The 17,037-nt window shown below is 45.0% G+C and overlaps 1 protein-coding gene across 1 annotated transcript in view; it reads right to left on the bottom strand.

Moving 5' to 3' along the window:
* TTC6 (tetratricopeptide repeat domain 6) overlaps positions 1–17,037 on the bottom strand; it is a 147,679-nt gene that overhangs the window by 21,368 nt on the left and 109,274 nt on the right. Inside the window, exons 25-28 of the mRNA XM_029911421.1 lie at positions 15,754–15,903; positions 4,486–4,626; positions 3,261–3,374; positions 1,285–1,404 (exon numbers count right to left, since the gene is read on the bottom strand). Of these exons, the coding sequence (XP_029767281.1) occupies positions 1,285–1,404; positions 3,261–3,374; positions 4,486–4,626; positions 15,754–15,903 (525 nt within the window). The remainder of the gene's footprint in view (positions 1–1,284; positions 1,405–3,260; positions 3,375–4,485; positions 4,627–15,753; positions 15,904–17,037) is intronic.

Raw genomic sequence — 17,037 nt, 5'->3', positions numbered from 1 at the left:
ATATGCCATCATGTGCCAGCAATGCCCCTCTGCCATGTACATTGGCCAAACCGGACAGTCTCTACGCAAAAGAATTAATGGACACAAATCTGACATCAGGAATCATAATACTCAAAAACCAGTGGGAGAACACTTTAACCTGTCTGGCCATTCTATGACAGACCTGCGGGTGGCTATCTTAAAACAGAAAAACTTCAAAAACAGACTCCAACGAGAGACTGCTGAGCTGGAATTGATATGCAAACTAGACACAATCAACTCAGGGCTAAATAGGGATTGGGAATGGCTGAGCCATTACAAACATTGAATCTATCTCCCCTTGTAAGTATTCTCACACTTGCTTCTTATCAAACTGTCTGTACTTGGCTACCTTGATTATCACTTCAAAAGTTTTTTTTCTCTTACTTAATTGGCCTCTCAGAGTTGGTAAGACAACTCCCACCTGTTCATGCTCTCTGTATGTGTGTATATATATCTCCTCGATATGTTTCACTCAATATGCATCCGAAGAAGTGGGTTGTAGCCCACGAAAGCTTATGCTCTAATAAATTTGTTAGTCTCTAAGGTGCCACAAGTACTCCTGTTCTTGTTTACACTGCGGCCATTTTACACCACTCTGGCAGTGTAAAGGTGCTACAAAAAGAGTGTAACTGTCATTTATGCCCATGCTGATGTAACACTGACAGACCCCAGTCGTCGGCGGGCAGGATTGAACCTGGGACCTCCGGAGCTAAATGCATGAGTCTCTACTAGATGAGCTAAAAGACTAGATGAGCTTAGCCAAGGCTGTAGCAGGCTAATTAATCTCTAAGTGGTCTCGGTGCCACAAGATGGGACAGAACACCACACCCAGAAGGTGTGTGGGTTGCACAAACTCTCTACACTGCCACATTGTTGTAAAGAGGCCATAGTGTAAATGAGAAGTAGGCCTTTAGTACTTTAGGATTTATCTACACTAGAAATGCTACAGTGGAACAGACACTTACTACAGTGACGGAATAGGTTCTTCCATCACTACAGTAAATCCACTTCTTCAAGAGATGGCAGCTAGATTGATGAAAGAATTCTTCTGTCAACCTAGAAGTGTCTACACCAGGATTTAGATCGGCTTAATTACATTGCACAGGGCGTGAAATTTTTCACAGCCCTGAACAATGTAGTTAAGCCGACCGAATTTTGTAGTGTAGATCTGCCCTTAGAAATACTGCTAAATTTGCAGGTTATTCTTCATGTCAGCTATATGTGTCATAAAATAAACATGAAATGTGAAAGAGAATCTTATACCTCTAATGCATTAGAGTAGTCTTCCAGTTCCACATAGAGTAGTGCACGGTTAATTAACACTGTCAAGACAATTTCCTTACTCGATTCAAGAAGAAGAAGAATTCCATAGTCTTTCAAAGCCTAAAAAAAAATTAAAAATATTTAATTTTACTGAGAAGCATACAATGATACTTAAGTTTACAATCTAAAGTTCCAATCCTGCAAACACTTATGTCTTATTTTAAGTACCTGAGTAGTCCTACTGATTTCAGTGTGACTACTCAGATGCTAAAAGTTAAGCACATACTATATTTAAATGTTTGCAGGACCAGGGCCTAAATAATAAAGAGGAACACAATACAGCAATTATTTTCTTCTCACAGTGTTGCCTATTCCTCTCTGTACTTAGATATACCCCTGTCTGCAGAACACAATAGCACAGAGACTAAGTCTGCATTGAGGCTACAAAAGTTTTATGTTTAGAAATAAAACTGCTATTCTTTCTGTATCTAATTTGGTCTTTCCCATATTCGTGTTTAAATTGTATTTTATTTTTTTAACTTCATTTTAGATGCATCAAGCATTTTTAATATAAAGTTAAGAAACTTCTGAAAATTAAATGTCTCAAAACCTAATTTAAGACTACTGGAAAGTCTTATTAGTCTAGTTTTATTAACTAAATCTCAGTCGAGAGCACAATGGCATGAATAAGTGGAATGGAAATGCAGGTATCAATTCACAAACTTATCAAAGTTGGACAGTATCTCACCAACCCTAAATCGGAAAATAAAGTAGATGCCTTAAGTCAAGTGATAACTAGTGTGGGAAAATTAGGACAGTTTAGGCCTTCATATCATGAAAGGCTTCCTGATAGTATTAGGCTGTACAATAGTCTCCCAGGGGAAGTCCTACTGCTAGTGATATTTAAAACTAGACTAAGCAAACATTGGATTCATCTAAAAGGTCTTTTCCATCCCTAACTCCTGTGAGTCTACGTGAGTTGATGGGTCAGCTCCACTCTCACCACTATTTCTGCCACTTCCTAATGCCTATTGGGATGGGCTTCAAGGACTGGAATGGTGATTCAACAAGAAAAATTCTGTAGTCCCTTAGAGGTGAGGGATGGGGACTGAGGTGTCTCTGGGTAGCAAAGAGAATTGGGGGGAGAAGGCCAGACTGAAGACCTGTAGGCTGGAACAGGTATTGGAGAAGCCTTAAGAGGCAAATAAGTATAGCAGGGAGCTCAGGGTAGTAATGTTTTGGCACCTTTAGAAGCTATATAGGGGTAACACAGTTCCCTCTGGAGCGAAAAGATCTGCAGGGAGGAAGTAATCAAGCAAAAGGCTCTGTGGGGCTGTTGACACCCAAGTCCCAACTCTATGGTGATGAAGTCCCAACCCCACCTCTGTGGAGATGCCATCTGTCTTTTTCCCAAATGAAGTAGGTTTTGTGGAGCTTCTGTCCCAATCCTGCTCCTCTGAGCAACGGATAAAGACAGGGCCACAGAGGACCAGGACTAGATCAATCCCACAAGATAGAGATGGGCTCAAATTTTTACAGTACCCATTACTGCCTTAATCTTGCCTTGTTCTGCTTCTATGCTCCCCTTCTTTCTTTCCCCTTTCTGAACTCCCCTGCAAGATTTTGGTGGGTGGGTGAGTGGGTGGGCGGGCGTGTGTGTGTGTGTGATACACATATCACAGCAGAAATGCATAATTCTGAACAACACTACATCCTGAAATAAGCACTGCAAATGTTAGTGATATAAAGGCCAGATTTTCAACCTGACCTTCACTGAGTAAATTTATTGTCATGTATACATCCAAGTACCTGATTTTACCCACAAAACAAGTTCTTAGATCTTCAACTGACAGCAATGCAGTTGTAAAGGATTGTTGATGCAAAAAGGAAAGCTTGCTACTAATGTTCAGAAACAGTTTATTAGCATTTCTGAATAACTGCATAATCAAGTGCTCTTGAATAGAAGGATATAATACCTTTCTAAAGTCCTTTATTTGGTGATAACAGATAGCTCTGTTGTAATATGCCAAAATGCAGATTTTGTCCAAGTCAATAGTTTTGGTTAAGTCTTCAATGGCATTTTTGTATGTCTGCACATAAAAAACATTGCATATAAAAACACTGTATAATTCACAGCATCATATGTTCTGTCCTAAAGAACACAATAGTGTAAAATTTGACCATACAGTTTTACATTTCTTGTCTCTTCATCAGTACTGGAAGGCATTCTATCAGTTTGTCAATATGGGCCAATTATTGCAGTCTTCCCTTAGGTAGGATTTCTACTGATTTCTATGGGATTTTGACTGGACCAAGACTGCACAACTGAGCCTTATTACTTTATGTTTTTGTCATTGTCATGCTTGTATTACTTAGTCAATCATTAATGTTATCTAGCTATATTATTCTTTACCCTCTCTTTGACCCTTTCATGATCACTTTGTATCATCTCCTAACATGGATGGTAGTTTATTATCAGGGCCGACTCTGGCTTTTTGGCCGCCCCAAGCAAAACAAAAAAACAAACAAAAAAAACCTGCGGCGCGGCTGGAGCATGGGTGCAGGGGAACCGGCTGCGGGGGGGGAGGCGGAGGGAGTGGGCGGGAGAGAGAGAGAAGGGGGCGGCCAGGGCTACAGCAGGGGCGCTGCCACGCGGCCCCTCCCGCTGCGCTGCCGCCTGCCGCGAGGGCTCCGCTCCGGTCGGCGGGGAGAGAAGGAAGAGTACTGCCCTGCCAGGCGCTCTGGTTCTCCGCGCCGCCGCCCCCTACAGGGCGGCCGGAGCGGAACAAAAAAGAAAAAAGGGGAGGGCCGTGCCACCCTAGGATTGGGCAGAATGCCGCCTCCAACAATCTGCCGCCCCAAGCACCAGCTTGCTCAGCTGGTGCCTGGAGCCGGCCCTGTTTATTATGGAGCTGCAGTTGCTCCTGTGGCCAAATTCACTTATGGGAGCTTCCTCCATGGGTCCTGGAGAGGTAAAATCGAGATAAATCTAGCTAGCTTAGCCAACCCAATCCACTGCACCCTTTCCAGAACCTCAGAGTCCCCCACAAAGTGGCTTCCAAGGCACTGGGGAAACTGGAAGTATGCTATATTGGTGGAATTCCCCACAAGCCTGGGTAGCATTGATCTTTTAGCTCTTTCTACAGGTGAATAACAAAAATATTTCATGTACTTCATCCAAAAGATAAAATACGTCTCTACCTTATTGTGATATTTCAAAGTTCCTCTGTAGAGATAGGCTCTCACACTGTCAGGATGAATTTTGATAGCCTCGTTACAATTCAGAATGGCCTTGGAGTATCTTCCCTTGCTACCATAGTAAGCAGCACGACTTAAATATGCCTTTATAGATGAAGACAGAAACATGTTGCAGTACAAGTACTAAAAAAACTTTGATAATACCTTGGACAACCACTGAGTAAAGGTAAGAAATGACTTTTTTCATAAAGAACTTAAAACATCTAAGTATAGTGGTCATAAAACCAAGCAAATTAAATGAACACTGGGTACCTTGGTTATAATAATGGAAAACAACATGAATATTGAAACAAGAAATAACTTATATTCCATTAGAATATCAAATGCAGAAAAATGATCTTTGGAATTCAAAAAGTAAAAAACAAAAACGAAAGGAAGGACACAAATAAAACAGACTTTAACAAAACAATACTAATGATGTCCAAGTCATCCCTTAAAGGGAAACTACTAAGCTGTTTAAGAACAAAAATGACCATTTAGAAATTGTTATTGTGACTCAGGCAGACCAAGCACCAGCTCATGCTAAGGTCCCCATGTCTCAAATGAACACTGACAGATAAATAGCTGGAATCTCTCTGGCTCACTTGTGGGTTAATATTAATATGATAAATATTAGAATGATAAGAAAGTGCTTAGTGTTTGGACTCTGTCCAATGCTTATGAGTTGCTGCATGCACTGATCTTCCTTGTAATATCTGTATTCCATATTGTAATGTAGTATGTGAAAGGGTGTAGTGGGAGCCTCTGTGACTCTGGCCTGGTCTACACTAACCCCCCCACTTCGGACTAAGGTACGCAAATTCAGCTACGTTAATAACGTAGCTGAATTCGAAGTACCTTAGTCCGAAGTTACCGCGGTCCAGACGCGGCAGGAAGGCTCCCCCGTCGATGCTACGTACTCCGCTCGCCAAGCTGGAGTACCAGCATCGACGGCGAGCACTTCCGGGATCGATCCGGGGCACTTCCGGGATCGATCCAGGATCGATTTATCGCGTCTTAACCAGACGCGATAAATCGAACTCAGAAAACCGATTGCTTACATCCGGACCCAGCTGTAAGTGAAGACGTACCCTCTATGAATCACCATACAGGAGAGGGACATTAATTAGTGCGAAGAGCTGCTCTTCTATAGAAATCATTATGCCCCTCTCAAAAGAGGAGCCCTATGGACACCAGACAGGCTACGATTGGCTCTTACAACTGGACACTCCCTATATCTGGATTGAGGAATCGTCAACAAAAGGACTAAAGATTTATTGTTGTTCTGTTCTCCTCCCTGTGAAGATGAGTCATGCAAGTGAACTCCTCCCACCAGCTGAGTTTTGCAGCTGAGAGCATATGGCAGGACAGGAATCAAAACCACAAGCAAAAGGAACTAAGGATCTCTATGTTGCTGGGACTCTGAGGGACAATGAGGTTTCTAGGCATAGATATCATCAACCATTAGCATGGATTAACCCTAAAGGACAAAAAGAGCATGCTGATTAAAAGAGCCTCTATCACCTTTTAAAACCTACGACTGTAATTCATTTGTGTGTCTGTATTTGCTTGCTTTAATCTTGTAAATAACACTCTAGTTACCTTTTTCCTATTTAATAAATCTACATATAGTTTATTATAGGATTGGTTACAAGCTTTGTCCTTTGTGTGAGATCTAAGGCACAAATGATCTGGGGTAAATGACTGGTTCTTTGGGACTAGGCATAACCTCAATATTGCCGTGATTCTTGGTCTTAAGGGCCATATATAACAGATGTGACAGACCCAGACCAGTGGGGTACAGGAGTCTGGTAGAGGGCAAATATACTGGTCACTGGATGAGTAGTTTTCTGTTCCCTGAGTGACCAGAGCAGGGGCTGCACTAGAGTAATCAGGAACCTGCTAGAACCAGTTAAGGCAGGCAGGCTAATTAGGACACCTGGAGCCAATTATGAAGAAGCTGCTAGAATCAATTAAGGCAGGCTAATCAGGGCACCTGGGTTTTAAAAGGAGCTCTCTTCAGGTTGTGGTGTGAGTGTGAGGAGCTGGGAGCAAGAGGCGCAAGGAGCTGAGAGTGAGAGGGTGTGCTGCCGGAGGACTGAGGAGCACAAGCGTTATCAGACACCAGGAGGAAGATCCTGTGGTGAGAATAAGGAAGGTGTTTGGAGGAGGCCATGGGGAAGTAGCCCAGGGAGTTGTAGCTGTCATGCAGCTGTTACAGGAGGCACTATAGACAGCTGCAGTCCACAGGGCCCTGGGCTGGAACCCAGAGTAGAGGGTGGGCCCAGGTTTCCCCCAAACCTCCCAATTGACCTGGACTGTGGGTTCTCCCAGAGGGGAAGGTCTCTGGGCTGTTCCCCAACCCACATGGTGAATCTCTGAGGCAAGAAAATCCGCCAATAAGCGCAGGACCCACCAAGATAGAGGAGGAACTTTGTCACACTGGTGTCAGGAGTGGCATCTTGGGGGGCACAGCGCGGCGGAAGAAGGAGGGTGATTAAAAAAAAAACACAAACAAAAAAAAGAGAGGGTTTATTTTTTTTTCACCACAATGGATGACGTAGTGCGGGCACTGATACAAGCTACGGCGGCCCAGCAGGAGGCTACCCGTGTCCAGGCAGCCGCCCAACAGGAGGCAGTGCAGCTGCAGCGAGAGACTAATCACCTGCTGATGGACCAGGCTGCTCAAGACCGAGCTATGCTGCGGGAACTGGTAAACCAGGTAAAGTCCCTTACAGAGCTGAATCGCGGCCATGATGGGATGCGGCTCATACGGGCCAGCCATTGACTGCAGAAAATGACATGGGAGGATGATGTAGAGGCATACCTTCTGGCCTTTGAGAGGACAGCCCTACGGGAGGCCTGGCCTTGAGATCAGTGGTCTGGCATCCTTGCCCCATTCCTGTGTGGGGAGGCCCAGAAGGCCTACCATGATCTGCCTGAAGAGGCTGCGGCAGACTACCCCCAGCTGAAAGCAGAAATCCTGGCCAGATCTGGGGTAACAACAGCAGTGCGGGCCCAGCAGTATCACAGTTGGAGGTACCAGAAAGACAAAACCCCGCGGTCCCGATTGTATGACCTCATCCATCTCGCATGAAAGTGGTTGCAAACAGAGTCCCGGAGTCCGAAAGAGATACTAGCGGTTCTGGTCATCGACCGATACATGAGGGGACTACCACCAGACCTTCGTGCCTGGGTAAGCCAGAACGAACCCTCCACCTATGACGAGGTTGTTGCCCTGGTAGAGAGGCGAAGGACAGCGAGGGAGCTGACCCGACCAGTTAAGGAAGAGGCACCCCGGGTTAAACTAGCAGCACCGAGCCCTAAAGTTCGGGTGACTGGGCCACCAGGAGGGCCCAGGTGGAAAAAGAGAGAGGCTGAAGGCCCATCAGAGGCCACAAAGAGTCGGAGCACTGAGGGAGAAGACGATCGTGATGTTAGACTGCCCAAACCAAGAGACCGGGGAACCCCTAGGGCTCCATACAGATGTTATGCCTGCGGGGAGTGGGGACACATAGCTGCACAGTGTCCCAATGCTGAGGAGCCTATGCAGTGTAACCTGGGGAACTGGGCAGATCCATGCTCCCTAATCCACCTTGTGGGGGGTCTCACTAACCCCACATATGTATACCAGACCAGTGAAACTAAATGGGGTAGGGACCACGGCACTGGTTGATTTGGGGAGTGCTATCACGCTTATCTCAGGGAAGCTCGTGAAGTGTAGTCAGCTGCTGCAGGCTAAACGTACGGGGATAACATGTGTCCATGGGACAGTTAGTTACTACCCCACCATCCCAGTAAAAATAGAGATCCAAGGGAACACTACTGAGGTAGCAGCAGGTGTAGTCCCTAAACTCCCATACCCGGTGCTCATAGGGAGGGACTTCCCAGGGTTTGGAAACTTACTCCCAGTAGGGGGATTGGAGAAAGATGGGGACCCTAAAATTGGTGAGGCATCCACAGCAGACTGTCAACCCCCAATCTTCTCTGAAATATCCCCAGATTTGTTCTCCACTCCCAGACAGGGTAGAAAGACAAAAAGGGAAAGAAGGGCAGCTAAGGCCTTGGGAACCCGAATACTGACCCAAAGCCAGAGGGTCGCTCTTGTAGGTAGGCGGATCCACGCAGCTGAAAAGGAGGCCACGCAGGAGAGAGAAGCACCTCAGTCTGACCCCCACCCTAATGCTTCTGAACCAGTAGAGGCAACAGAGACTGGGCCCCTAGATCTTGGGCAGATTAGCCCCGGGAGAGGAAATTTTGGACGGGACCAGGCAGAAGACCCAAGGTATGACAACATTAGGAAGGAGGTGACTGAAATAGATGGGGTCCCCGTGGAAGGGAAAACCCAGGGACCAGGACCCTACTTCATAATGAAGAAGGATCTCTTATACCGGGTTGCACCAGTACAGGGGCAGAAGGTACAGCAGATCCTAGTACCTCAAAAACACCAGAACGCTGTATTAAGTCTTGCTCATAGTCATCTTTTTGGGGGGCATTTGGGAGTAGAGAAGACCCTGGCACGAGTCCTACGACGGTTCTTCTGGCCCGGAGTACATGAAGAAGTGCGGAGGTACTGTGCCTCCTGCCCGGAGTGTCAGCTGCACAGTCCCCGTCCCCACTTGAGGGCACCTTTAGTACCCCTTCCCAACATAAAGGTCCCCTTCGAGCGAATAGCCATGGACCTAGTGGGACCCCTGGAGAAGACGGCTCAGGGCCACCAATATATACTTGTTGTTTTGGACTATGCTACTCGCTACCCAGAAGCCGTCCCCCTACGGAACACGGCCTCTAAAACTATAGCCAAAGAGCTGGTGGGGATCTTTGCCCGAATGGGGCTACCGAAGGAGATATTAACCGACCAAGGAACCCCATTTATGTCGAAGCTAATGAAGGACCTCTGTACGCTGCTCCATATACATACCCTGAGAACTTTGGTCTACCATCCGCAAACTGATGGGTTGGTAGAAAGGTTTAACCGAACCCTCAAGGCTATGATAAGGAAGGTGGTAAGTCGGGATGGGAAGGATTGGGACATCCTACTACCCTATCTTATGTTCGCTATCCGGGAGGTACCTCAGGCCTCAACTGGGTTTTCCCCCTTCGAATTATTATACGGGCGTCACCCCCGTGGCATACTAGATATCGCCAAAGAGATCTGGGAAGAGGAACCCAATGAGGGGAGAAATATAATAGAGCTTGTAATGCAGATACGAGACCGGATAGCCCGGGTTACCCCTATTGTACGGGAACATTTGGAGAAGGCACAGGAGGCCCAGCGAACCCATTACAATCGCCAGGCAAAAGTGCGACAGTTCCAACCAGGGGATCGGGTTATGGTGTTGGTACCCACGGCAGAAAGCAAGCTTCTGGCCCAATGGCAGGGGCCCTATGAGGTGGTTGAACCCGTGGGGGAAGTAACCTACAAGGTGCGGCAGCCAGGATGCAGAAAACAAGAACAGATTTATCATGTAAACCTTCTGAAACCCTGGCATGCACAAGAGGCATGCACAACGGTCCAAAAAGACCTAACCCAGGAAAACAAGCCTTCCAAACAGGTGAGAGTGTCTCCCGATTTAACACCAGACCAGAAGAATGAGGTGTCTGAGATGATCTTCCGGAACCAAGATGTGTTCTCGACAAAATTGGGTCGAACAACCGAGACATATCACCACATCGTCACGAACCCTGGGGCCAGAGTAACAATGAGGCCCTATTGGGTGCCAGCGGCAAAAAGGGAGGAAATAAAAGCAGAAGTAAAAAAATGCTGGAGTTGGGGATCATCGAAGAATCCCACAGTCAGTGGTACAGCCCAATCGTGCTGGTGCCCAAACCTGATGGCACCACAAGATTTTGCAACGACTTCCGGCGACTAAACGAAGTATCCCAGTTCGACGCGTACCCCATACCTCGCATAGATGAGCTAGTGGACCGTCTGGGTAATGCCCGGTACTTGACTACCCTAGACTTGACAAAGGGGTACTGGCAGATTCCCCTTGCAGAAGACGCAAAGGAAAAGACTGCGTTCTCTACACCAGAGGGTCTTTTTCAATATACTGTCCTCCCTTTTGGACAACATGGGGCCCCAGCTACCTTCCAGTGCCTCATGGACAAGCTATTACGCCCGCATAACAGTTATGCTGCTGCCTACTTGGACGATGTGGTCATTCATACCCCAGACTGGGAAACCCACCTGGAGAAGGTGGAGGCAGTCCTCGATACCTTCAGGCGAGCTGGCCTTACAGCAAACCCTGCCAAGTGCGCTGTAGGGTTTACGGAGGCCAAATATCTTGGCTACATTGTGGGAAAAGGTCTGGTAAAACCCCAAGTGAACAAGTTAGAGGCCATCCAAAATTGGCCTGACCAAGTCGCAAGAAACAAGTCCGGGCATTCCTAGGTGTGGTGGGGTATTACCGACGATTTATCCCCCACTTTGCCACAAGGGCAAGCCCCCTGACAGACCTAGTGAAAGCCCGTGGACCTGATCTGGTGAGATGGTCTGACGCAGCAGAGGAAGCATTCACAGACCTACGGACTGCCCTCTGCAGTAACCCCGTACTGATAGCCCCTGATTTCACCAAGGAGTTTATCCTGCAGACGGATGCATCGGTAGTAGGGTTGGGGGCCGTTCTATTACAGATGGTCGGGGAGGAGGAACACTCAATTCTATACCTCAGTCGGAAACTCCTTCCAAGGGAACAAAAATATGCAGTGGTGGAGAGAGAATGCCTCGCTGTAAAATGGGCCATGGAAACGTTGCGCTACTACCTGCTTGGGCGCAGATTTGTCCTCGTGACTGATGCATGCCCCTCTTCAATGGATGCAACAGAACAAGGAGAAGAACACAAGGGTGACCAGATGGTTCTTATCCCTCCAACCTTTCCAGTTCCGTGTGCAACAGAGCAGGGAGCCGTCATGGCAACGCCGATGGCTTGTCACGTGTGCACTGTCTGGTGTCCCAAGCTGCCCAACCCCTTGGCGTTGAGCAGGGGGGAGGGATATGTGACAGACCCAGACCAGTGGGGTACAGGAGTCTGGTAGAGGGCAAATATACTGGTCACTGGATGAGTAGTGTTCTGTTCCCTGAGTGACCAGAGCAGGGGCTGCACTAGAGTAATCAGGAACCTGCTAGAACCAGTTAAGGCAGGCAGGCTAATTAGGACACCTGCAGCCAATTATGAAGAAGCTGCTAGAATCAATTAAGGCAGGCTAATCAGGGCACCTGGGTTTTAAAAGGAGCTCACTTCAGTTTGTGGTGTGAGTGTGAGGAGCTGGGAGCAAGAGGCGTAAGGAGCTGAGAGTGAGAGGGTGTGCTGCTGGAGGACTGAGGAGTGCAGGCGTTATCAGACACCAGGAGGAAGATCCTGTGGTGAGAATAAGGAAGGTGTTTGGAGGAGGCCATGGGGAAGTAGCCCAGGGAGTTGTAGCTGTCATGCAGCTGTTACAGGAGGCACTATAGACAGCTGCAGTCCACAGGGCCCTGGGCTGGAACCCAGAGTAGAGGGCGGGCCCGGGTTCCTCCCAATTGACCTGGACTGTGGGTTCTCCCAGAGGGGAAGGTCTCTGGGCTGTTCCCCAACCCACATGGTGAATCTCTGAGGCAAGAAAATCCGCCAATAAGCGCAGGACCCACCAAGATAGAGGAGGAACTTTGTCACACAGAGATATGCTCAGCTGAGTGACAAGAGAGACCAGAGGACCCAAGGAGACTGTCTGTGACTTCGTTTAAGGGTATTAATATGCCTGAGGAGTTTGCACTTGGTGCAGTTGGTTGGTGAAATCTAAGTTTAGAATTAATGACCAATTTGGGGTTTGAGTCCTGGTTCTTTCACGGTTTGCCCTGAGGTTGGTACTCACGTTCTTGCACCTCCGTTGGGAGCATCACAGTTATAACCTGATGGAAAATGTACTCCAGATTTTTTAATATCCATCACCCTACTGCAACAAAACAATAACTGTTTTGTGCAACACAACAAAAAATAATGTGTGAACTCCCTTTGCTACTTTGCTTCAAATAGTTAACTAAAACATACCGAGAGCACTACGTATTCTTATGGAAATTATGCTACTGGTGTATAGACAGAGAAGTAAACAAAATCCTCAAATCTTAATTATTTCTCCATCAGAAGAACAGCAGAAAAATAAATAAGAGTGATTAACACATGGAGGACATAACTGTCAGGAAAATACATAAAAGAGATCAACACTGTGTCTTTCACATATATCAGTATCTGAAGAACTTCATAAGAATATAAGAATGGCCATACTGGCTGAGATCAATGGTCCATCTAGCCCAGTAGCCTGTCTTCCGACAGTGGCCAATGCCAGGTGCTTCAGAGGGAATGAACAGAACAGGTAATCATCAAGTGACCCATTCCCTGTCACCCATTCCCAGCTTCTGGCAAACAGAGGCTAGGGACACTTCAGAACATGGTTTTGTATCCCTTCCCATCTTGGCTAATAGCCATTGATGGATCTATCCTCCATGAATATACCTAGTTCTTTTTTGAACCCTGTTATAGTCGTGGGCTTCACAACATCCTCTGGCAAAGAGTTCCACAAGTTGACTGTGTGTTGTGTGTTTTAAACCTGCTGCCTATTCATTTAATTTGGTGACCCCTAGTTCTTGTGTTATGAGAAGGAGTAAATAACACTTCCTTCCTTACTTTCTGCACAGCAGTCATGATTTTATAGACCTCTATCATATCCCCCCTTAGTCATCTCTTTTCCAAGCTGAAAAGAGCCAGTCTTCAAATTCTTTTTTGGCCTTCTTAATTATATTTTTACACTTCACTTGCCAGAGTTTATGCTCCTTTCTATTTTGCTCAATAGGATTTAACTTCCACTTTCTAAAGGTTGCCTTTTTGCCTCTGCTTCTTTTACTTTGTTGTTTATCCATGGTGACACTTTTTTGGTCCTCTTACTATGTTTTTTAATTTGGGCTATACATTTAAATTGAACCTTTATTATGGTGTCTTAAAAAAGTTTCCATGCAGCTTGTACGGATGTCACTTTTGGCACTATACCTTTTAATTTCTGTTTAACTAACTTCCTCATTTTTGTGTAGTTCCCCTTTGTGAAATTAAATGCTACCGTGGTGCACTGCTTTGATGTTCTCCCCCCGGGATGTTAAATTTTATTATGTTATGGTCACTATTACCAAGCAGTTCAGCTATATTCATCTCTTGGAATAAATTCTGTGTTCCACTGAGGACTAAATCAAGAATTAGGGGGTAGCTGTGTTAGTCTGTTTCCACAAAAACAACGAAGAGTCTGGTGGCACCTTAAAGACGAACAGATTTATTTGGGCATAAGCTTTTGTGGGTTAAAAACCCACTTCTTCAGATGCCTGGAGTGAAAATTACAGATGCCGGCATTATTATACATGAAGAGAAGGGAGTTACTTTACAAGTGGAGAACCAGTGTTGACAGGGCCAATTCAATCAGGGTGGATGGAGTCCCCTCCCAATAATTGATGAGGTGTCAATACCAAGAGAGGGAAAGTTGCTTTTGTAGTGAGCCAGCCACTCCCAGTCCCTATTCAAGCCCAAATTAATGGCATTAAATTTGAGGAGGACCCAACCACATGAGCCACACCATCAGGGACTCATTCACCTGCACATCTACTAATGTGAAATATACCATCATGTGCAAGCAATGCTCCTCTGCCATGTATATTGGCCAAACCAGACAGTCTCTACATAAAAGAATAAATGGACACAAATCAGACATCAGGAATGGTAACATACAAAAGCCAGTAGGAGAACACTTCAATCTTCCTGGACATTCTATAACAGATTTTAAAGTAGCCATACTTCAACAAAAAAAACTTCAAAAACAGCCTTCAAAGAGAAACTGCAGAACTAAAATTTATTTGAAAATTTAACACCAAAATCAAGAATTGCCTCTCCTCTTGTGGGTTCTAGGACTAGCTGCTCCAAGAAGCAGTCATTTAAGGTGTCAAGAAACCTTATCTCTGCATCCTGTCTCAGGTGATATGTACCCAGTCAATATGAGGATAGTTGAAATCACCCATTATTATTGAGTTTATTTTTATAGCTTCTCTAATCTTCCCTGAGCATTTCACAATCACTATCACCATCCTGGTCAGGTGGTCGATAGTATATTCCTACTGCTATATTCTTATTATTCAAGCATGGAATTACTATCCATAGGGATACTATGGTACAGTTTGGCTCATTTAAGATTTTTTACTTCATTTTACTCTATACTTTCTTTCACATATAGTGCCACTCTCTCAGCAGTACGACCTATTCTGTCCTTCCAATATATTTTGTACTCTGGTATTATTACTGTGTCCCACTGATTATCCTCATTCCACCAAGTTTCTGTGATGCCTATTATATCAATATCCTCATTTAATATGAGGCACTCAAGTTCACCTATCTTAGGGTACGTCTATACTTACCCGCTGGTTCGGCGGCAAGCAATCGAACTTCTGGGTTCGATTTATCGCGTCTTGTCTGGACGCGATAAATCGAACCCAGAAGTGCTCGCTGTCGATTCCAGTACTCCTGCTTGGCGAGAGGAGTACGCGGAGTCGACGGGGGAGCCTGCCTGCCGCGTCTGGACCGCGGTAAGTTCGAACTAAGGTACGTCGACTTCAGCTACGTTATTCACGTAGCTGAAGTTGCGTATCTTAGTTCGAATTGGGGGGTTAGTGTAGACCAGCCCTGAGTATTTAGATTTCTAGTATTTGTATATAAGCATTTTAAAAAATTGTCACTTTTTAAGCTTTCTGTCATTATGTGATGTAATTGAATTGGACTCTTTTTCATTTTACTGTTTTTCATCAGATCCTACCCATATTTTATCATCTTCCATCCTCTCCTCCTTACTAGGATAAGGAGAATCTCCATTAATAGATCCTCCCTTAAGGGATGTCTCTGTTGGAACTACGTGCTCCTCCAGACCTGTTGGCTTTCCTCCAGCCCTTAGAATAAAAACCGCACTAAGACCTTTTTAATTTTATGTGCCAGCAATCTGGTTCCATTTCGGTTTAGGTGGAGCCCATCCTTCCTGCATAGGCTCCCCTTTCCCAAAAGGTTCCCCAGTTTCTAATAATCTAAACCCCTCCTCCCTAAACCAACATCTCATTCACGCATTGAGACCTGCAGTTCTGCCTGCCTAACTGGCTCTGACTTCAGAATTCTTTAAAACTGCTCTCAAAACCTACCCAAAACAAAACCATCAGAATTGTAAATTCAGTATTACCTGAAAATGTTTTGGATTAATGGCAAGTGCTCGATTGAAATCTTGGATGCACTTAGCTTGGTTGAGTTGCATTCTGCACAGCCCTCGCTGATAAAAAGCATCAGAATAATTTGAGTATACTTTGACAGCAAGAGTAAAAGCTTCATAGGCCTAAAAGATGACATAATGGTTTGAATTAATGTAATCCACTTGCACAATTGAAATCATAGACAGAATATCATCTTTTAAAACCCAGTAATATTTTTTCTTGTGTTTTCACTATTTTACTCCTACTTTTTTAAATTTTAATACAACATATGAGACAAACACAATAAGTGAAATTCTGCCCTCATTTAATACTTATCTTACTTCATTTTCTTCAGTGAGACTACATTGGTATAACCAAGGGCAGAATTTGGTCTTGTGACCATAAATAATTAACATACTAAAATTATTTGTTACATTAGAGAACACCTAAAATGTGATTTCTTTAAGGTCCTTCTGCAAATTTTTTTTTTTTTCATACTGGAGTATAAAAATACAGATTTTTCTGGGATCTGCTAATGTGGTGGCAGCCACATATTCTAAAGGGAAAGTAACCTATTCCTAGTGGTCAGGGTCTGCCACATCAGGTATTTCAGCCACTCTTGACTATCATTTATAACTGTCTTGGAAAAGGAGGTTAACGGGGTTATAAAAATAATGGTGTGATATTACTATGTTTGGTGAGTCTCACAACACTGTAATACAGATATAAGCTCTTGTCCTCACAACTAAACATCAAGTCAGATGGGGAATTTAAAGTGGCTATGATCTGAAGATTTAGAGATAACCTGAGCTAACAGATCCATTTTGGAGGTAAACCACAAAACAGAAGGACCATTCAGCTCAAATATTACTCCCTTCTCTATCCAAAACAGAACAGTTAGAATGAGGGAAGTCCCTATTCCAGGTGACATTTCAAATTTTAGTCATATATAATAGTGACACTTTGAATATACTGTAGATATTATCCACTGGTCTTCTGTGACTAAAGAAATTATTAATGTTTATATTGTTATTGTTGAAATAATGCCTGAAGCATGCTAGGCACTATTCAAAAATAGGATTCCTACCTAAGGATATCAGTCAAAGATCCAGTCCTGTAAACACTTATACATTTGTTTATCTTTACTCATACGAGAGGAAGGTTGGCCTAATGCAGGGGTCGGCAACCGGCGGCATGTGTGCCAAAGGCGGCACGTGAGCTGATTTTTAGTGGCACTCTGCTGCCAGCCAGGGTCCCGGCCGCTGGCCCCGCTCAGC

The sequence above is a fragment of the Terrapene carolina genome, unplaced genomic scaffold (genome assembly GCF_002925995.2).
Source record: "Terrapene carolina triunguis isolate 2854851 unplaced genomic scaffold, T_m_triunguis-2.0 Scaffold96, whole genome shotgun sequence".
NCBI classification, from domain to species: Eukaryota; Metazoa; Chordata; order Testudines; family Emydidae; genus Terrapene; species Terrapene triunguis.
The sequence above is the reverse complement of the archived record's forward strand: the minus strand, read 5'-3'. Positions and strand labels throughout refer to the sequence as shown.